Below are 19,541 nucleotides of genomic sequence, written 5' to 3'. Positions count from 1 at the left end.
TTGAATACAGAAGACAGAAATTGAGAAGGAAGGCACTCATGGTCCGATTTTTAAGGCCACCATAGTATCTTCAAGAGACAAAAATCAAGTTTCATAAAACTGCCTCTGCAAAAGCAACATCAGTTGCTTTTAGCTATAATTACATCCTTTAATCCTCAATTCAATCCTCTATCAGTTTTCTCACTATTTTTCTCAGAACTGATATGAAGATAACCAGACTTTAACTACTTAGTTTTTGTTCTTTTAATATTGACATGTTACAAACATCTTTTTAGTTCTCTAGAATTTTCTTGGTTTACCTGGCTTTATTAAAAGACTGATCAAGAATAGCTGGGGGTGGGGGATCTGAAATAACAGAGCACTGAATGAAATCTGAAGTTACGACACTTGTACCAACAGGGAGAATGGAAATTGGCACAAGGGAAAAGACTGTACTTAGATTACATGAAGGGAAAAGAGCACAGAAGCAGGGAGACAAAACTAGAGCTAGAAGCAGAGACCTAGTAAAGACTAAATTTCCACATTATGCTAATAAAGAGAGCAGCCAGATAATCAAAAATATTTGGTGCAGAGCTATCCAAACATGCCATTTATGCTGTTGTATATAATCCTATGAAAAATGTACAAAACTCTGTAAGCAATAGATAGAAGCCAACACTAATCACTGAAATCAGCTCCTGTTGTTACAGTCCGTTCTTCATAGATAAAAAATTAAACCGATTTTTATAAAGATTTTTACACTTAAAAATAAATTCTCAAAGGAATCTGAAAATTTGAAGAAAAATTGGAAACACATGAAGATAATGGATTCTGTACACTTCATATCGATCATCTCTTCATTTAACTTTGTAACAGAAGACAAACTTATATTAACAAAACTGCGGTAACATGTTCTCTATAAGAGCTCAACTAAATTTTTATTCGATAAGCTCCTTGGAGAAGAGTGGTCTTGGCCAAGACCAGAGACAGACATATCAGTTAGCTTTCCTAACATAATAGCTGGAAATTTAAGGCAAGTGTCTCATGACAATCTGATGAAAGCTGAAGCAACCAGTATTTCGGTATCAATGCCAAATTTCTAGGAATTTCTGCTCTGATTGAACCATCACATTAGAAATCTGTGGGAAACTAAATATAACCTCTGAATGCAAGTATGCAAGCTTATGGTATCAGACTTTTGTCTACTATTCCCACTTTTCCCCGGCATTGCTAGAGGAGTTTTCAGTATTACGAAAATGTATTCAAGAGCTCGCTCATAAAACAAATACCAGCTTAACACCAGACTTAAGGATCTCTGTTTTCTTAGCATATTAAAGACAAGAAACCAGCCAAGATCAAGATGTGGCACAGAAGTCAATCCGCTCCTGCTGTACGTGAAGTCAGCTACTTGTTAACCAAGGCAGTGACACGCCATCCATCCTTAGCCGTGATTCTCTCTTTGACACCTCTCTGGTTCTGCTGGTATTAATCCTTTATTTTAACCGGCAGTAAATGAAACAATTAATTGTAATTTCTTGAAAAAGTCCATAATCTCATCAGAAATAGTTTCATGAAGTCTAAAGACTATGACCTCATGAAACACGAGCACTTTGCTTTTAATAAATTATTCTCAAATGTACATTAAAACATACAGTGCCACTTCCTTTGAACTTCATTCTAATGATTAAAGAGAGACATGATATGGGTCTCGGTGATTCTAAACTGAATCACTTAAATCAATGCAATGTTAATATTTCATCACGAGTTTAGTAAGAAATTCCAGAATTAAGGAAAAACATCCCCTTTTCCCAGCATAGTCATTCATTCATAAATCTGTACTTTGACTTTTTCCATAGTTCTGAAGTGCAAGTCTCATGTGGGATAGAGACTCTGGGTTCAAACATAAAGCTCCAATGTTTCTTCAAATCTGACAAAACACTGAATTCAAATGGTTTGACTGTCATGTTCCAAGTAACTGAACTTTGTTTCATCTTTTGCTGTCTCTCTCTTTTCACACTTATACTTCTATTCCTCTAGCCTTCCTCTAATCTTTCTTTTCTGATTATCCCTGTGCTTGTGTTCCCTTTTTCTCCCCTTCAAGTAATATCTTTACCTACAGCACATGAATGACAGCTGTGGCATTATCTTCCTTAAGAAGCACAGCAGTATATTAAAATCTAAATAACTAAATAAATTTCTTGGAGGCACACAATGTGTAAAGCATCTGTACAATCGTATTGCTGCCAGATTCAGCTTTTCTTCTTTCCTTCTCACCTACTCGATTAAAAGGTGCACTATTGCTTTGGCTCAACTAAGGCAATCCAAAAACCTACCAACCCACATAATAACTACATACAGCAACACAGACTGAGCCACAAAATTAAAAATCAATGGGGGAGTACAAGACACCTATAATTGTTTCAACCTGCCTGCAGACTCACACTAGGTTATGCTAATTACGGGTTTTTTGCAGTTTTACACATCAAGGAGGACAGATATTAACACACAAAAAAACCCCCTAGATCCAATCATAGGACTTCAGGGGCTACGAACTCATCTATCCCAGCTCTGATCCCTTGTTAAACTTTGATCCCAGTAATGCAGAGCAATCTGATTTCCAAGAGGTTTCAGTGCAATTCACAATTATCTAATAATTCACATTCTCTAAGCCTGCTTGTACAATTGGGGTCTTTGTCTTCAGGAGATGAGAATACTGGTTTTGTCACTTAAGTACCATGCATGTGTACAAGCACACTTCAGACATCAGTTACAGTTAACACACAGCAAACCAACTGGTTGTATTTTTAAACACTATAAAAGAAAGAAAAATATTCTTTCAAGGACATGTTTGGTCTAGATGCTTTATTTAAAATCGGTTCCCATGTGTGTGCTAGAAATAGAAAATATTTCCAACTGATCATTTTTCTGAAGTAAACAAAGTTTTATTTTCTTAGTGCTCTACGAACCCTGATAGAAGGAACGCTTGAAGTTATCTACACAGAATAAGGTGGTTATTTCTCATTCCCTCCACCCAAGCAAGAGAAAAAAGAAACCCCAATTTATATTAGACTGCAGAAAAATAGAACACAATTTTACTCTTTGGAAACAAAAATAATTTGGCCTGTATATCACTTTTTAATTCAACAAGTTGAAACAAATTTGGACGTAAAAATCTACCATTAATCTAAGTTTTCTGTTGTGTCAAGGCTTGTGAGTGTTAACCTAAACTAGAAACTTACTGAAATTTTAATCTGACATTGCGTCTTTGAATTTATAAGTTATCTTTCCAAATACAGCCCTTAGTAGCATTTTATTCTAGTTGTCTTGAACATGCTGAGCTGTACCTGCAGCAATGCCAGTACAATGACTAGTTAAAATCTAGAGCCTCATGTGCAATCCCAACTAGACAGATCAGCTCTCAACTAATATGAAATCATCATAATTCCTAGGGAATGAAAATATGTTAAAGGGAGGATACTGAGAATCCATACCATGTTCTGGTCCAAAATTCAGAAAACAAAAAAAAGGAAACAACTCTAAATGAAAGAACATCGGTAGCATTCACTGAATAAGGATAATAAGTATTTTTTTAACAAGCAGACTACTATTTGTATTCTACAATTACAAATAAAATTTGTGAAGTTTAGAAATACATTTTCAAATTTTACTAGACAGGATGACTGCACTATATGAAGTTCTTCACATCTATTTTCCTGCCTTTTTTTTAAAGTAGGTATATTTTTAACTCTCCGTCCAGTAAGACACCCTCATATTTTATGGAAACAACAGTTTCAAAGAAGTCACCATATTAAATTTGTACCCAAAGGGCACCCAACAGGAAGATCCCTGATTCATTGCACAACCTTTCCCGTTTTCTACTTTCTGAATTATTTGCAAGTTTATCACTCCTTTACAATCTCACAAGGAGCTGAGAATATGGCAATATTGTACAGTGTGAAGACCTTCACATCAAAGAAACCACCCAGATACATCTACAAGAAGTATTATCTTTTTTTGTCTGAAATATTTTCATTGATGGTACTTTTTGCTTGAATTCATATTGATTGGGGATATTGCTGAATCAAGTTTTGGGAAGGCTGTTGAAAAAACAGAAGCTAAAACAGTGGTGTAGAATTTTGCAGCAAACCAACTCCAAATTGCCTTATTCTTCTGAATTGTAACAAAATATACTTGAAGAACAACAGAAGTAAAATGGAAGCGAGTACTTGAAACTTCTGCTTCCCTACAGTTCCAGATAGCCACTGTCTTTCAGCTTCTTACAGTGGTCTTCCACATACAAAAAAATATCTTTTTTACTTTAACTATGCAAGATTTTCTCTGACGTATCTTCTGCCATCTCCATCATTTAATTCCTTACCATCAAAGGCCTTCAAAAGTTTCGCAAAAGAATTCACTTTCGTAAAATTAATGGAATACATTGAAAAACAATCTAGACGCACAAACCCCTCAATTTTAGCAAAAATCAGCTTTGTGCATTTGCACTGGATTTTATTTTGCTTCAAAAAGATAGATTTTGTGTTTCTATCAGCCTGATAGACCTTGAACTTACTTCATATATCTCTTATTCTGTATTAACATTTATTGCTGGAGAAGTATGCATTATTATCCTGTATTTGTAGTACTTGAGTTGTAGAGAACAGGGTAAGAACATTCAGGCATCAAGACACCAACCTTGTGGGCAGGGTACAGCAGCCATCAGCCGTCAGCCTGACTTGGGTTTCATAGCTATCCAGTGGGCAAACAACTTGTTGAACAGGAGGGCATTCGACTGTGCTGCAATCCACGCTGAACACTACGAAGGAAAGGGAGAAAAAAATTCCTTTTACACATGCTTTAGGAGCTTTCTGCAAATTACTTCATCATAAGCAACCAGTTCTGCAGCAGCTTTTTAATTTAAGTCAGGAAAATCACCTAATGAATACATGCTCAGTAGGTAACATTACAAAAAGACTTCCATTCTCTTTAAGATTCACTTTTTAAAATTACTGACTCAGGAAGCAACTGAACTAATATTAGTTAATAAAAAATTTATAAAATTAGACAGGCAACCTTCAACAATCACTAAACCTGTGAATAATAATAGTTACTTGAAATATACTAGGTTAACGAGAATATATTTTCCCCACCAGCTTTTAAAACAGTTAACAATTCTTTGTTTATTTTTTTCCTGATTGAAGTCTGTTTAAAGAGTAAAATACCTGGGTTACAGGAAACAAAAAAAATATTAAAGATACACTGTAGATTTATGCCTGCACATGTAAACTACATTTTAAGGATTATTCCATTAGGTTGTGCTGTTTTGATATTTATATATAGCGAAAAAGAAATGCAAATTACCAAATCTATCTGCATTAACAAGATGAAGAATTCCACATAACTCGTAAGACTGACCTACAGCTTTTTAGAAAGCAGCAAATGCTTAGAAATGCAAAAAAAAAAGTCAGGCTGAATGTACATTTAATCCTATGAGTCATAACCAAGAAAGCTGAAAGACATCTTTATCTTATTTGGTTCTAAATCTCCCACGTTAAGAAACAATACCAGCCCAGGCATTAGCTATTTGCTATTCCTTACCATAATTATACTAAGGAAATACAGATTACAACATGGTTCCCTTTTCAAAGAAGGAAGCTGCCTCCTGACTGAATAGGCAGGATGGACAGAATGTTATCAGACCGAGAGTTATACAATACAATATCCCTGATTACTGATTAAACTTCACTTCAGTATTGACATTATCACGACCGCTTGCTACAATGCTAAAGCGGCTTGTAAATGTTACGCCACACTTTTGGCCGGAGCTGATACCTTTCAAAGTCCCATCTTCTGTCTTCTAGTGCTACGCTTTTCAGGCTTGATCCTCAGAGGTTCACAGCAATAATAATTCAATCGGTCATAATGAGACATCACAGAATTACATCTGCTTAGCGTATCTCGTAAGCATTTAAATGAAAGCACAAGTTCAATGAAACCGGTCTGCAGCTCATGAAGGTTAGGACCACTATGTTTGTCCTCTAGACCATTAACTTTCAAAGTACATGAGTATGTGAGTACCCTCTGTGGAAGCGATATTCAGAATCTGCCTTTTTCTAGTTATTTGGGAAACGGAGCCATCCGCCAAATCAGAGCAAACTGACAAGTTCAAGAAGTTCTCACCTAGACATGCGCAAATTTAATTCAAGTCTGTTTTATGGAGCAATGCAGAAAGTTACTAAATTTAACTGGAAAGATTCCAGTTACTAAGCTCGACAATTATCAAATTAACTTTTATATCTCTTCAGAAACGCACAAAGACACCTATTTGCCTTTAAGACAGGAATACTTAATCTTATATTTCACTTCATAAAATTCTAGGGCTTTTTTTTTTTTCCCATTTTGATAACAAATAACATGTTTGAAACCACTCTTCTGTAAGAAATATACATCTAGTTCCTCCATTACCACAACAGGCATTAAGAATCACGCGCTTGTCAGTATGGCCCAGTGCAACCAATACAATTTGCATGATTCTGTTGTGCCAAGTAACCACCAGTGTCCAGTTTCCTGAATTTAAACTAGTACTAAACCTTTCTACTTCCCTGGATTCAAGGTGCTCTCTGCCTCCGCCCCCAGGTAAGCAGTCTGGGAAAAAACAGCCAAGGAGTTCTACCAACAAGCTGCTACTGCATAGCTATTTCTGTGTCCATCTCTCCATATACCAGTAATGACAGTGAAAGAAAAAACTCAAGGAAACTCCCTAATCATGCCATCAAGTCTCATTTAAGGTGCTCTTTCTTCCTACATAGTTTAAATTCTTTCCAGTGGCTATAGTGTGCTCACTAACACTGAAAAGCAGCCCAAACATCTTTATTAAAAAAGTGCAAGGGTAAGAAAAATTACAAACAAATCCCAAATCAAGAGCATTGAAATAGAAAATTCTCATTAAAATGATGATAAAAATGATAAATTAAAATTCATCGTTAAGTGGCTGTAGTCACTCAGTGGTTCCCCTGTTTGATTTGACTTACTCATTTTTATTTGTTTTATACTGATCTCTTAGTAGTAGTACCAGAGCACCCTCCAATTCTCGTAAGGATTAGCAGGATTTGGTGAACAAAGGGTATGCACCGAGCTTATGCACCACCCACAGAATTTTATAATCCACACTCATACCCCACCTCAGCCTTCTCACCAAACCAGTAGATCTTTATTATTACATTATTAGATTTATCACAGAACAGCTGAGGTTGGACAGGACCTCTGGAGGTCATCTGGTCCAAGCCCCTTCCCAAGCCAGGCTACATAGATCTGGTTGCCCAGGACTATGCCTAGATAGCTTTTGAATACCTCTGAGGATGGAGATTCCACCACCTCTCTGGGCAACCTGTGCCAGTGCCCAGTCACCCTCACAATGAAAAAGTGTTTCCTGATGTTCCATTGTTTCAGTTTCTGCCCATTGCCTCTGGTCCTGCCATTGTGCACCACCGAAAAGAGCCTGGCTCTGTCTTTACACCTTCCCTTCAAGTATTTATATGCATTGATGAGGTCTCCCCTGATCCTCCTCTTCTCCAGGCTGAAGAGTCCCAGCTCTCTCAGCCTTTCCTCACAGGAGAGAGATGAAGAGAGATAAGAGATGAAAGATATTTGAAGGAGGAAAAAAAATCCTACTTTTTTTCAGGTTAAAATTGGTTTCTCAAACTGGAAAAAACTATTCAGCAAAACTTCCAGACAAGCTGAAAATACTGTAAGGTTACAAAACAGTCTACAATTGAATTCTTCATTACTTAAAAAGATGTCCCCCAGATTAACTTTACTACTGCCCTAAAAAATAAGACTGCAAACATTTGCCACTGAACTACTAGTTTTATTTTCCCATCTTACGTTGATTCCAATAAATACCGAGTACACTTTTCATAAACAGGTTTATTATAATCTATTACATATTTTATTATAAAATATTTTAAAACCCTGTATAAAGAAAATTATTTTTGTCTATCCTAGAAGCTACAAATATATAGTCTGACAAATATGTATCTTCAAGAACTTATGAACGTGTTGCAATTTCCTATCAATGAAGATGCACCTGATCAACCTCTGCTTACAAGTCTTCAGGAACTTTCTCATGCACTGAATTTGTATACAATAGCATCTGAGAGTTACTAATTTTTCTATGAGAATGTAGCAGAAATCCTACCATGACTGCAGACCCTGACAAGTGTTCAAGGCCAGGCTGGATGGGGCTTTGAGCAACCTGGTCTAGTGGGAGGTGTCCCTGCCCATGGCAGGAGGGTTGGAACTAGATGATCTTCAAGGTCCCTTCCCACCTAAACCATTCTATGATTATATGACATAGCTGCAGTAATGTGCAACCTCCTTTGTAGACTACAAAGCCAAAGGTCTCTGATCATGAAACTGTTAATACCTAGGTGAAAATAAGTTTATAGTAGAATATGCTAACACAAGTATATTAAGTCTCACCTTTATGTATTATGCTGTCTTTCAAAAGGAACAGAACATACAGTTCAGGGACAAGATCTAAACAGCTATCTAGGCATCTAAAGGTCCCGGATGCAGTACCCGCATCTCTGATACAACGAAGTGGCTCAGCACAGGAAAGACTTCTTATTCTTCCAGAAGTCACAGCTTTCTGGGGGTCCAGCACAAATAAGCTAGACAATAACACTCTCTTTACAACTGTGTTTAAACCAAGATTTGGTACCAGAAAAAAAAACAACTCCATTTCATTAAAAGTAATTTTCAGGACATGCAGCGTTGCTGGAGAAGGCGAATGAATGAAAACTCTGCCAGAAGACTGCTTGAAGAATGACAAATAAGCAGTCTTTTCAACAGAGGTTCTGTCTAGTATGACCATTTACCAAGGCTTTCCCAAGGATGTCAGGAACTCAGAGATAACACTCCTCATCTCGCCGTATACAAAAAAAAAAAAGTTATCAATAGTGGTACAACAAACATCTGTTGGATAAATACCAAAGTAAACTATTTACCTTTATTCAAAAGTGGTAGCTAGAGTTCCTATCACAACTTCAACAAAATCCCTTTTAGATTAGATTTTAACTCCATCTTTAAATAAACAAAGATTATTTTAAAAGCATCATTGTTCATACTGTTCTAGCTTCTTAGCAAAGGAGGCACATATGCACCCACAAACCTTGTTTCAGGTTATTTTTATTTTTACTGTTATCACATTATGCAGCTCCATTTGAGACCGGTCATTTAAACTATCTTTAAGAAAAAAACCAAAAAAAGAAAAAAACAAATAACACACTTATTTTTGAGAATACTTTTTAAGAACTGTAACTCCCATCTTAAAACTAAATTCTGTGCTCACTCTGTAAACTCGCGGCTCATGAATGGCCAGTTACACACAGCTCGTAGGAACAAAGTCGGTTGCTTATGGCACCAAACCACTGTTATCTGACCTCCAAGCTTAGCAACTACAGCAAAACAAAAGGGACATGACATACTTGATCTCAGTAGGTACCACAACTGCGGTGAGATGCTTGGTGGAGCAATGGGTAAGAACATTTAAGACAAATTAATCTGGAAGTTAATAGACAGGTATGACTAAGCTACTAAGTTTCTTCACTGTTCATTTTCACCGGATGCCAATCCCTTTAATCACTGTATTCCTAAAGTAGAAGGGATAGAAGAGGAAGTGGATCTCAAAATGAAAGATTTTATTTTTATTCTAGCATTTAGTGTTACGGAAACACCTCCTATTTTTCTTTCAGTAACTCAGTTGCCAATCACAGTATTTGAACATATGCAGTTCTCAGCAGAAGGCTCCAAACACAAATGCCACTGTAAACTGGAGAGCAGTGACATCTTATTTAAGGAACAGAAATAAAGACAATTTATGCTTTAATTGTGCAAACACTTATTGGCATAAGGCAGCACTGCTGTCATAGGAAGCAGTCCTCCCAGCTTCTGGCAATTTGTTTCCACCAGAAAGCCCTTGCTGGCGCAAAACCCCCACGGAGGCTGGTTAAGCAGACGTGGAGGTGCCGGAAGAGCATTCTGGTAGCAGCACTCACAGAACTGAAGTTTTTAGGTCTGGGGCAAAGTATGGAAAACATTTTCCTTTGTTCGACGTGTAAATTCCATAGACTTGCTGACACTATTTAGTAAACTAGTGACAGCAGCCCCATAAGAAACTCTGTATGAACACTTATCTATCAAGCCTTATACTGTCCATTGCCCCATGATTTTTAGCAACACGGCACTAAAAACAGATGAAGTGTGACACAGAGCACTGCTAGTTCAGTTCCTTTCCAACTCTTCTTTCCTACAGTGCTTCAGGATACCAAGTCAAACTCTAAGACACTAGGTTTCTTACCAGACTTACCATGGGCTAAATAAATATTCCTGCCGTGTGAAGTGAAGTCAGACAATGCTCATGACCACTATTTCAGCAAACCCACATAGATAATTTAAATAGTGTTCATACATACACCAGTTATATGCTACTACATATACAGTAGTACATGTATATACAAATAGAGAATAAATGGCATTAAACAGTGCAGGAGAGGCAGGATGAACTAGATTACTTACAGAGTCATCTATTCTTCCAACCTAAGTTATTCTATAATTCTATAAGCCTGTGAATATACAGTCCTAATAAAACAAAATATTCCACTGCCTGTTCTTAAACCAAGAAATTTATTTAAAACCACAGACAGTGGTGAACATGACTGAACAGTTTAGATGGAAAAAAAACCAGCAAGGTTCATGCTGACTTGCAAATTTAAAAATAAAATCCCTAAACTTTTTACAACAAAGGAAACATTAAAAAAAATTTCAGCATTTGTTTAGTCTACAATTTTCTTCATATATCAAGTACAAATTATGTTGTCTATACAAGTATGATTTACTCTCTTTGAAAACAAAGTTCCTCTGAAAACTGAAAAAAGTTCGGATTTGCAAAGATTTGCCATTAAAAAAAGCCTTCTGTGGTAAATAATTTGTAGTCTACTGAGGTTTGTCAACACTCAACTATTCCTTTCTCTGTCTTCCAGTCTTGTGGTGGCTTGTTTTTCCTTTGTGATCTTCCCACTATGTCAAACAGCAAACAGAAGAAACATGTCGGCCACAGTTGTAATAGTCAACGTGGACAGCTACTGAAGTCTAACTCAACAAAACTCAGGCTATGTAGTGACTAATAATTATTCCGCCTTGTAGTAGTCCCCCCCCCCCCCCCCCTCCAAAGCCAGGGCACTGCAACAAGTAGGGGCCCCACTTTCTCTGTAGTTTGTGGTTTAGCCATTCCATCTTTCATCACCTATTACTGCAGGGATGCACAAGAGTATCCACCTACACTCCTCAGCCTCTTGGCCACTACCTACGCACTTTCATCATTTCCCAAGGTAGGGGAGAACTCTCTGCTTCCCCTTAGACTCTCAGTTTCTAATCCCCATTGCAAAGCTCTACACTTCCCTTCAATCCCATTAGTCTCCTTCCCCAATCTCTTCAAAGCCTCTGCTCTTCTACCCTCCTAACATGCATCTTCATTTTTCCGGTCCCATGTACCTTCACCTCTTAACTCTTTGCAACAAAAAATACAAACTACGTCAGAAAACAACATACACATAGTCACATAAATCCCCCAATGCAATAAATAATCACATATTCAGTTTGAAGATTCTGTAATCCTAACAAGCTGAAAACAACCTTCGAGAAGTAACCTACAAGCAAACTACAAGATGGGAATGCAAGTAACAGTCAGGAGGACATGATCAGAGCTAACATTTATTATGAGAAATAAAGAAATAATCCAAAGTCAGCAGGATAAAATTCAGTAATGGCATACTTGAAGTATGTATAGGAAGAATTAAAATGTACAAATATAGTGGTTCAGTAGCAGTCATGCTACAGAAAGATCTTGGGATCACAGCATTTCACAAATGAAACACAAATCTTGCAAGAGTCAGCTCTTATTTAGAATTTTGCATGAAAGGCAAAGCAATTATTCAACAGTATTTAGTACTGATGAAGACTCACCCAAAATAGTAGTCTGCTTTTGGACACCACATTTTAAAGACATGTGGATAAACTTAAGAAGGCTTATAGAGGGGCAACATAACAAGGAAGGAGTCCAAGGAAACTATACCATAAGAAATTGCAGCTAGTTCTAGATGAAAGATGACTAAGATTGTAATAATTTTTGCTGTGGAACATTTTGTCAAAGACTTGTTCACCAACCACTCAGGACAGAGGATTAAGTTCGCTTAAATTCCCACACAGGCAGATTTGCTTTGGATACTAGGCAAAAACACAAAGAGAAGCACTAGGAGATACAAAGACTGTACAATCTTCTTCTGTGGAGGACTTAACAAAATGTTAAACAAGCACAGGAAAGGCACAGCTTAAGCACACTGGAACCTGTTTACATATAAGATTTTGGATTATACAATTTTATATGCCTGGTTTCATCCCTCTGTTTTTATTATTCATCTTTACCAAAGTCTGGATCAAAGAGAGAATTAAATCTTCCACTTCACCGAGAATAATAAATCACAAGAAAGGGTGATTGGTGTTCTCATGAAATGGAAAATCAGTAAATACTGAAAAAGTTGTTAAGTCTTTCACTATGCTCCTCCACAATCCTTTTGCTCTCCAGTTTTTAAGGGGTCATCACTTTGTAATCTAGAGAAATCTTAAAACAGAAACCTTCATTCCCTGTCCATGCACAATATATTCCTACTATGACAAAGCTTCATCTAATTGAATAGGTATATAAAGTATGTCACTTTAACTAGTAGCATCTGCAGAAATGCAATATTCTCACTAGGCTACTTTTCTCTTGTTACTTAGTTTAAATTAACGTCTGAAGAAAAAAGGAAGTGAAACATGGCATAATATTTCTTGTCTTTTTTTTTAATGGGTATTGCCCACATAATAATTTTTATTTTGAAGAAGAATCAAGATGAATTTAGAGGCTATACAGGCTTTATTAGATGCAATTATATAGGTTATTGTGCTTGTCAGACAGTTAGAAAAAAAATGAAAAAATGGAAAAAAAATCGTGTCCACTTTTACCTGGTTTACATTCATAGAGATCACAGCATTCCCCTGGCTTTCCTGATGCCTTAGAAACCAATATGTTCAAATAGCCAGGCTGGCAAACCTTCCTCAAGCAGCCTGCAGGATTACACACGCAACGGCTCGGGAGCGGACAGCATTCGCCGGGAGGAGCATAGCCTTCGATTAAGATGGAATCTTCTGGACAGCGAGGAGAAAACTGGACCTCACAGCGGGCCTTGGAGCAATCTGGTTTCTCTTCTGAAAAGGAGAGAAAAATCAGCATGCCATAAATGTCAGTGAAACACCGTACTGAAGCGTAAAGCTGAGCTCAGATAAAGCTCCCTTTCTCCACCCTCCCCCCAAAACAATAAAAAGACAAGGAAACTGCTGCTGCTGAACTGATTACCAAAAGTTATGGAACATGCTTAAAAAAGTCTTGGCATGTGCAAGATGGCAGGTATGTTATGAAATATTTTCCAAAATTCTAATTTGTGCAACAAGCATGACTGCTGACATCACACAGCCTCAAAAAACAGCTGTGAAGCTACACATTTGGCCATGACATTAAGAAACAACTTGTCATACCATGCACAGCCCTGCTGTTCACACCTACATCTTCAGTTTCCTAAGACTTTCCATTATGAGCAACTGATTTTAATCGATTGATTTATTAAACTTGGCTGACCTGATCTGAGATTTCACATATTCAAAAAGCTGGTTAAAAGTTTGACGGCTAACATACTTGGAGGGTCCATACATTAGCAAAAGAGGGTTTTTCCCTGTACACACTCCCAATGCTTACATTTAAGTGGTGTTCCCATGTATTTCAGTGGCTTGAATAGTAAAAGAGAAGAGGTTTGACTAGCACTGGCTACAGGCCCTAGAGGTTTAAGGCACTGGCTGCAGGCACACAGCAATTAAGAAAGGGAATATTGAGGACCATGGTCAACAAGTTGTTGGGAACAGTGGCAAGCTGGACAAACACTGAGATAAGACAAAAAGAGAACAAAGACATAGAAGGTGGTTCTTGGACAACTAGGTAACACCCTTCCAAAACTTGGAAAAGAACCCAAGATTCCCCATTCTCAAAAAAAAAAAATAAAAAATCTTAATTCTGGCAAAGAGGTTGTGTCATGCCTCACAGTGCAACTAAGTCACACTGTGAAAAATCAGACCACTCCTGTGACCAGTTCGCTCTGCAATGCAAACAGTGAGAAACTTGCTCATATCCAAGAGGGTCTCACTTTCCGCAATATACCTGACCACTGTTAAAAAATGAGTGGATTCAAGACATTCAGAAGAGCAGTAGGTCAATAGGACATGGGGACTTAAGTGTTTGGAGGCAACACAGGAAGCTGTACCAGGCCTGACCAGAAAAAAACCTTCACAACAATAGAAAACCAAGACCTGAATTTATAAACTGTTTGTACCATTCCTTGGTTATTTGCAAGGTTGTAAACCAGATGGTTCTACCGTACCTAGAATTTGCAAGTTTGTAAACTAGATGGTCACTATTACTCCTACAAAATTCAATGACTACATCGCTTGTTGTCATTAGATACAGAACAGTAGAAACAAGTAAAAACAACACTAACTATTAATTTGATGTTTAAGCTACTACCATTTTAAAAATTAATCTCTAGTGCTAATTTCAATCATTGACTAAAACATACCAAATATGAGCATCTCTGATAAAAAGTCAGAATCTCTTCTCCAAGATTTTAGTAACTCACTGGTTTTAGACTGGATATTTAGTTACTGGATATTGCGTTTTAAACTAAAACCAACACAGCGAATGTGCAATTCTACTTCCAAACATACACTGAATGTCAATAACAGCAGTATTGGTTTTTTCCAGAGGATCGTTTTTACACTTAATTTCAGTATATTCTTCAGAATTCTAGGTCATATTGAAAAATCAAAGCAGTATTGCTTGTCTACGCGGTTGATTTGCTAACTGTGCTTTAGTTTCATTTAAACTTAGAGGTATATAATGCCTACACATAAAACTGCTTAGAAAAAGATTAACCTAGGTCTTAGCATTAGCAACTGCAAAACGTAATAATGAGTATAAACATTTGTCTCAATTTTAATTGGCAAATATAGCAAAACAGAATCAAAACACAATGACATGTATTTCTTGTACGTACAAGTCCTTTATATTTTTTTTTCATACAAGCAACAGAGATTACTAACGTAAATTGATACTGGATAGCATCATAACTCTTTTCTTACAGTTAAAACCCCAACTATTTCCATCTATCTTTAAAACAGCCTAGGCTAGATATGTACTTTGCCTAGAATTTTAAGTAGCATTTGTGAGACCAATTTTTTTTAAACCTACCCTTATATTCAGGTTCTTCTCTGCTTTATTAAACACATTGTTCAGACTGAACATTCCTGCTGAACAACACGCAGTGGAAAATGAAAAGATTTCTAAAAGCTAAAATGTTGAGCCTTTTATTGATATTTTTTAGTTTATGGATATAATAAAAGGCTCAACATTTTAGCTTTTAGAAATCTTTTCATTTTCCACTGCGTGTTGTTCAGTCGCGCACAGAGAAGTGATAGAAGCGTACTGCGGTAGCAGCCCTTGAAGTTCATGCTCATGACAGACCCTTAAATTCACACTTTTCATTACTTGATCTGCCCTAGCATTATGCATCCAGTAATTTTCTGATTTCCATGACTAACAGATAATCCCATCCTCATCCAGTCTCTCTCATGAAAAGACTTCGTATTGTATGTATTTTAAAAAGTTTACCTACTATTTTTACTTGAATGTATTTACATATGTACATGTATCTGTATCAAGATAAATGTTTCTTTACAGACTGATTGTATTCGACCAATTTAAACCAACTTTCAGAAAGTTTTGTCAGAAATGCATGTCATACTGTTGGGATCCAGACTATTCAGGACTCCAGAGATATTTATTCTGAAGACCCATGGAAAGCCTACTGTTGGAGTTGCTAAGATCACCTAGCAAAAATATAAAGAAAACAAGGTTCTGTCACTATCAACATATAAGAAGCATCACAAGCAGTAGAAGAAAGACATTTTAAACAGAGAATTGTGACAAGTATTTTTGTACGAACCGCTCACTCAGTGTTTCATAGTTACTATCTTTGATAGTCTTTTCCACATTAGAGTATTGGGCTCAATGTAGTTAACTGTAACAGAACACAATAGGACTCTACTATTAAATAAAAGCGGCACTGCTTTCAGAGGACACGGTTTAAACGCAAACAGCCACCACCTTGGAAAGACGTGTTTGTATTTTAACACCAGGTTACAATAACACCAGCAGATATTTAGAAATCAAACTTAAGTTTTTCTTTTTAATCCAGTGCTACTATTACATTTGTCCTGAAAAATAAACAAACAAAACCCCCTCCCTACTAATACTTGTGTAAATATTGTGCTTCCAAACTATAATCTCAAACTATGTCTATGGTAAAACATTCTCTTCCCAGTAAGCCAATGCAGCTGAGCAAAGTCAAATATATTAACCCAAGCTGGATCAGCCAACAGACACTTGTCCTTCAGCTCCCCTAACGACAGCCCACAGTGGAGTCAAGGGTAGGTAAAACCACCTTTCTGCAGACTACATCATGATTTGGTTCTTGATTTAGATGTGGTTTTCCCTTTTGTGGAAAGGAGCAAGTGGCTGAAAGGATATATGATCAGTAGTATTTAAATTGTTTTCTTGTAGAGTCCCTACTTCATACTTCTGAAAATAATCTTTATCTAAACCACGAAAATCCAGCAGCTCCCAGTGTAGCATTATTATATTTTTAGTTAAAACTTTAATCAGCTAGCACCACACTAGCATAACTGTGTCCTGAGCCCAGCCCTCGCTGTGATGTAAAAAGGTAGGAGTTCTGATTTACTGGAATTCAGTGAAAGCTGATGAGGGCTTCTCATTTTGATACCAAGCCTGAATAAAAGACATTACTTTTAAGCAACCATTAATATAAGTTTCAAGGTTTTTCTTCTTGTTATCTCAGTGAATCACAAGCATACCCATCTTCTCTACCTACAGGTATACAGTTTTGCATATGAGACATATTTCTACAATTCATGGTACTAAACTTGTTTACCTTTTCATTACTTGAAGAGAGCATCAAAATTGAATTTGTTCTCAAAATAAATTAAAAACATTAACACAGCCATAAATGTCACCGCTTTAGCAGGATTCCTGATTTAATTCCGTTACATGCAGCTATTTAAGATTTCATCAAATAAGATGAATCATTTAACAGCTCTTTCTTCCTTTATTAACAAACGCTTCCAGCCCTTACAAAAGGAACGCATAAGAAAGCATGTCAGAGCAGAGTAATTAAAAATAAAACAACAGATTATCTCCAAAGACAGAAAGGTAAGGCAATGGCAAGCTGCATTCCACAGAAAACAACTGTGAAATTCCTCATCAGTGGTATTTTTGCTACTTTACCTCTTTTATACACCAAACAGGGACTATTCCAAGCAGCTTCTCAAGAGACGGAGGTAGATTCACAATAATAACCTACTGCTTCTCTGTGAATTGCACACATACAGTATGAAGCCCTGACTTGTCTCCCACATGTTGTTTTAAGCTACTGTCTGTTGTTACACAGAAATCAGAAACTTCCTAACCAACATCTTCAAAGTCAAACAAGGTATCAGGACTCCATATTATTATCTTAATTTTACAAGAAATAGAATATAAGCCATTCCTACCTGTGCCCAGAATAAAAAGATTTGAGGAAAGGAAGAACTATAAATGTGAGTTACTATGCACTAAATTAGCACAGCAAATATATAAGATACTTATTCCTGAAAAAAGAAGTATCTTAACACACATATTACATAGCAAGAAGAAACATGTCACATTTTCTTAATCCATAATGTAGATTCCCTCACAAGAATAATTTCATATAACCCTAACCTGCACATAGAATGACAGTACAACTATTTCTTAAAGCAGATGTCTGGTTTTGTAATCGAGAGTTCGTACTCAGGACGCTTATCACACTAATTAAAATATATTCTAATAAAACATTATTCTACCTGTACCCTTGAAGCAGTCAATAGATCTCATGTAATACGTTGACCATTTTAGGAGGCAAGAAATTGCTTATTCAACTCACCAATTAATTTATGAAGTGAGGATTTGTATACACTTTTGCTGTTTGATTTTCACAGAATCAGACAGCTAATGGAAAAGGCATATACAGCTTAATCACATTTCAGTCTCTCCTTTAAAAAAAAAAAAGGAACCATTAACAAGGAGAACAATTACTTGTCAAGGATCCATCCATCAAACTTCTCATAAATTCAGTCTCAACAGATAACCTACAACCCACTAAGAAAAACTTAGTTGGCTGCAAACATTGCCTTTGTGTTCAAAAAAGCAGCATTTCAAACGACTACACAAAGAACAGAAACTATCGGCTGGTTTGCCGATGAGGTTTCTCTGTGGGACACATTTTCTTTATAGCCTTTCATCAAACACCACGGAAGCTGGAAGCGTTCTGGTATCTCTAACATCTCACCACCCTGAGCCAACAAAGAAATCTCTACAGAGATAAAGGAAGAGCCTCGATCAATCAAGCTTTTACAAACTACCTATTCTGAGCCACTGAATCTTCTCAAGAAATTCAGAAATCTGTCTGGAAAGATAACATTCTTAATAAAGTGAGCACAATCCAAACAGGAAAACTGTATTTTGATTAATTCAAAAATCAGACTCCTGTCCTTTGAAAAAAAACTTCATAGCCACTCTAAAAGGCAGCCTTACAGACCATTTAATATAGTATCATTCAGGTTACCAGTGACAGTGCTATTTCTAGGTATAAATTACTACTGATACCAGATTTGCATTTCATGACAAACTTTAATTTCTGTAGGTCTGAAGGTTCAGGCTTACCCGCTCTTACTTTGCAATTAGCCTTCAGAAAGAACCTGCCGTTGCCAAGCACATGACCGAGGACACCCTACAATTAGCAAGAATAACTGAACCACCTAAGGTACAACTAAGTTACAATGTACTGTGTGCTTTAATATTAAAACAAGGATCATTCATTTAAAAAGTCAGGATGTCGCAAAAAAACATTTCTCATTTTCACCTGATTTCCATCTCAGAAGCACACATGAAAAGCTGTAGCGTCTCAGAAGTCATGGCATAACAACATTCAAACTGACCTTTCACTGCAACCACAGTATATTTATTATAAAGTGCATGAGGGGGAGGAGAGCAACCTTCAAAGCACAGAATAAAAAGAAATCAACATGTGGATTTGGTTGGGTTTTTTTCTTTGCCATTAACATTAGAAAGAGCCTGTCATAAAGCAACAGCCGGAAAGGTAGAACTTTCCCAAAGTCCCTCCATATCAAAAGCTACTAGGTATTTCTAAAATTACGTTTCCCATGACTTTACAAAGTTATTATGGGGAGTGGAGGTATAAGGGCAAGGAACTGAAGTCTTTCTGTTACAACCAATGCTTTCTCTGATAAAAGGTAAATTCTTTACCTTC

General features: G+C 36.7%; 1 protein-coding gene across 1 annotated transcript in view; it reads right to left on the bottom strand.

Annotated features, from left to right (window-relative positions):
- The window catches only part of CRIM1 (cysteine rich transmembrane BMP regulator 1 (chordin-like)), a 189,598-nt gene that overhangs the window by 93,728 nt on the left and 76,329 nt on the right, over positions 1–19,541 (bottom strand). The window contains exons 5-6 of the mRNA XM_009880437.1: positions 13,039–13,281; positions 4,672–4,792 (exon numbers count right to left, since the gene is read on the bottom strand). Coding sequence (XP_009878739.1) covers positions 4,672–4,792; positions 13,039–13,281 — 364 coding nt within the window. The remainder of the gene's footprint in view (positions 1–4,671; positions 4,793–13,038; positions 13,282–19,541) is intronic.

The sequence above is a fragment of the Charadrius vociferus genome, unplaced genomic scaffold (assembly GCF_000708025.1).
Source record: "Charadrius vociferus isolate BGI_N301 unplaced genomic scaffold, ASM70802v2 scaffold62, whole genome shotgun sequence".
NCBI lineage: Eukaryota > Metazoa > Chordata > Aves > Charadriiformes > Charadriidae > Charadrius > Charadrius vociferus.
The sequence above is the reverse complement of the archived record's forward strand: the minus strand, read 5'-3'. Positions and strand labels throughout refer to the sequence as shown.